General features: G+C 37.2%; 1 protein-coding gene across 1 annotated transcript; it reads right to left on the bottom strand.

Moving 5' to 3' along the window:
• Positions 1–463: 463 nt before the first annotated feature.
• SARC_14265 (hypothetical protein) lies at positions 464–1787 on the bottom strand (the record flags this gene model as incomplete). The annotated part of the gene is made up of 1 exon (XM_014291604.1): positions 464–1787. A coding segment is annotated over one exon (663 nt), but the record flags the coding sequence as incomplete, so codon positions are not given.
• Positions 1788–2525: the final 738 nt, after the last annotated feature.

The following is a 2525-nucleotide window of genomic DNA, read 5'->3' as shown; positions in this document are numbered from 1 at the left end:
AGTATGGTCACAGCGAACTTCACAACGCTACTGTATGGTCCCAGAGAACTTCACAGCGCTACAGTATGGTCACGGAGAACTTCACAGCGCTACAGTATGGTCTCAACGAACTTGACAGCGCTACAGTATAGTCTCAGAGAACTTCACAGCGCTGCAGTATGGTCACAGCGAACTTCACAGCGCTACAGTATGGTCGCAGAGAACTTCACAGCGCTACAGTATGGTCTCAGCGAACTGGCATCTCATTGAGGGCCATTAGCGGAACACGTGAACACAGTTGCACATCACATTTAGGCGCAGATTCGTTATACTACACACAAGAGATCATCCCCGGACGACTGTGTACTTTTGGTTGATTCTGTTTCTCTATATGTGCCTATCAAACAGTTTGGACCAGAAATGGAACCCCAAATAACTTGCCAACTGGACACATTGAGAACAGTATACACATTTAATTGTAATTCTTAACTTTATTTGCATTTTTACAACTGGGTGTGATCCTACTATAAGCATCTTGAGACTACTGTGCAACATCTCTATTTACGGCTTATAGGTCTACTTCGGGCAATCGCTTGTTTCTTTCTTGCGCTTATTCATTTTTTTACGCATGTATTTACTTACGGTCCGGGAGTGAGAGGCTTGAATGTGAACCTTCATGTCTCCTTATTTGGTCAAAACGTTGTTCTACACCACCATAACGGTGAATATGTATGTAATTAAGCTGAAAGGCTGCAACGACCCAAAACCCAATCCCATGGTTTCACATTAATGGGTGCACAAACTTTCTCGTTATCGCGCCAGGCCTTCGTGTCTGTAGCATGTCTGTAGCATGTCTGTAGCGTGTCTGTAGCCTATACTAGCCATTACCCTCGTACCCCGTATACTTATCACTCTGCCAATCATACGGCAATTGTGTCGTAGTTTGTATATATAACACCCGTCTCATATCGTCACCAAATAAGTTGCGAGTCTGAGGATCCCCTGACAGACACTTGTTCGTGTGGTTGACATTCGCCGCATATCAGAAGCAATAGTTGGGTACCGTCTTTTGAGCCTCACTCTTATTCTGTCACGCACGCGCTCTTATTTCTTCATGTAGGCACACTTATACTGTCATGTGCGGCTTATTCCGTCACTACCCTAGCAGGCGTACCTGATCTACTCTTGTTTGCAATGACCTTCTTCTTCTCACCCCTCAAGAATCGCAACCTCGGGTGAGCATCGACTATCGATACCGGTTCGACATGCTCATGGAAATACGGGACGGAGGGTTTTCGCATGAGCAAACGCTTTTTGGTTAAATTACTTATATCATTCACCCTCCTAGTGTTACTTCCGGAACTGGAACTATTCTTCGACGCATTAACGTACAGCTTCCGACTGCCCTGAGTAGCCTCCACATAGCGTTTCATTTCCCTTGGTGACAGACTTTCACTCTCATGCCCCCCTCTGGGTTGTAATAACTCTCCATTGGCCTTCCCATCTGTATCCTCGAAGTTGTACACCAAAGTCCACGACGTCGAGAAAAACAGCAGTACAAGCGGATGATTAAGAAAATTTGGATTCCGGATCAGTGTTTTGGCAAACAAATCCAATTGTTTCGTTCTCCGTGCTAAAAAGACAGAATCGAATTTGTTGAAAGTGACCAATCTTCTCGGAGGCAGTTGTAAATCTGTGCGATGGTCAACGGGAAATTCTCGTCGCATGACCCGATATAAGGCCGCGAAATCTCTGTATCGGCGATGGATGGTCCAGTGTTTCTTGCCAAACCGGACGTTCTGTGCAAAAGAAAAGGACAATCAATACATATTTCCAGTTGCAATATATACTTATGTACATATATATTTATATACTTGTACATATAATAATATAATTATGCAATTATATAATTATATTTGAGCTAGACGCAGACTATGGCAAGTAAACGAAAACGCACATATTATTCATAACGGAGTTCTGTCTAAATTATTGATGGTATACATCTATTTTTGTTAAAAATGAATATATATATTAATATATATATATATATATATTATCTATATCTATTTCTTTATTAAATAAGTATAAAAATAAATATTGATATGGATATAGATGTAGATAGTATATACATATATATATATATAATCATATGTATAAATTTTTTATATTTCTTTATATTTGTATAAGCATAAATAAGCAATTATATTTTACGTATGTATATAGACATAGAAAACGTATAAACATATATACATATATACACAAATATATATGTATATATATACATACATACATATATTTATATATATATATATATTCATGTATAAATGTTTTTACATTTCTTTATAATTGTATAACTATATATAAGTATGTATATCTCACGTATGTAAATAGATATAGAAAATATAACAAATATACACACGCATATATATATATATATATATATATATGTATACATACAAAGAGATATATGTATATGTATATATATTATATATATATTAATATAATATATATATATATATATATGTGTGTGTTCGAGTGTGTGTTTG

This window comes from Sphaeroforma arctica (assembly GCF_001186125.1).
Source record: "Sphaeroforma arctica JP610 unplaced genomic scaffold supercont1.4370, whole genome shotgun sequence".
NCBI classification, from domain to species: Eukaryota; class Ichthyosporea; order Ichthyophonida; genus Sphaeroforma; species Sphaeroforma arctica.
This window is presented reverse-complemented; position numbering and strand designations above follow the sequence as displayed.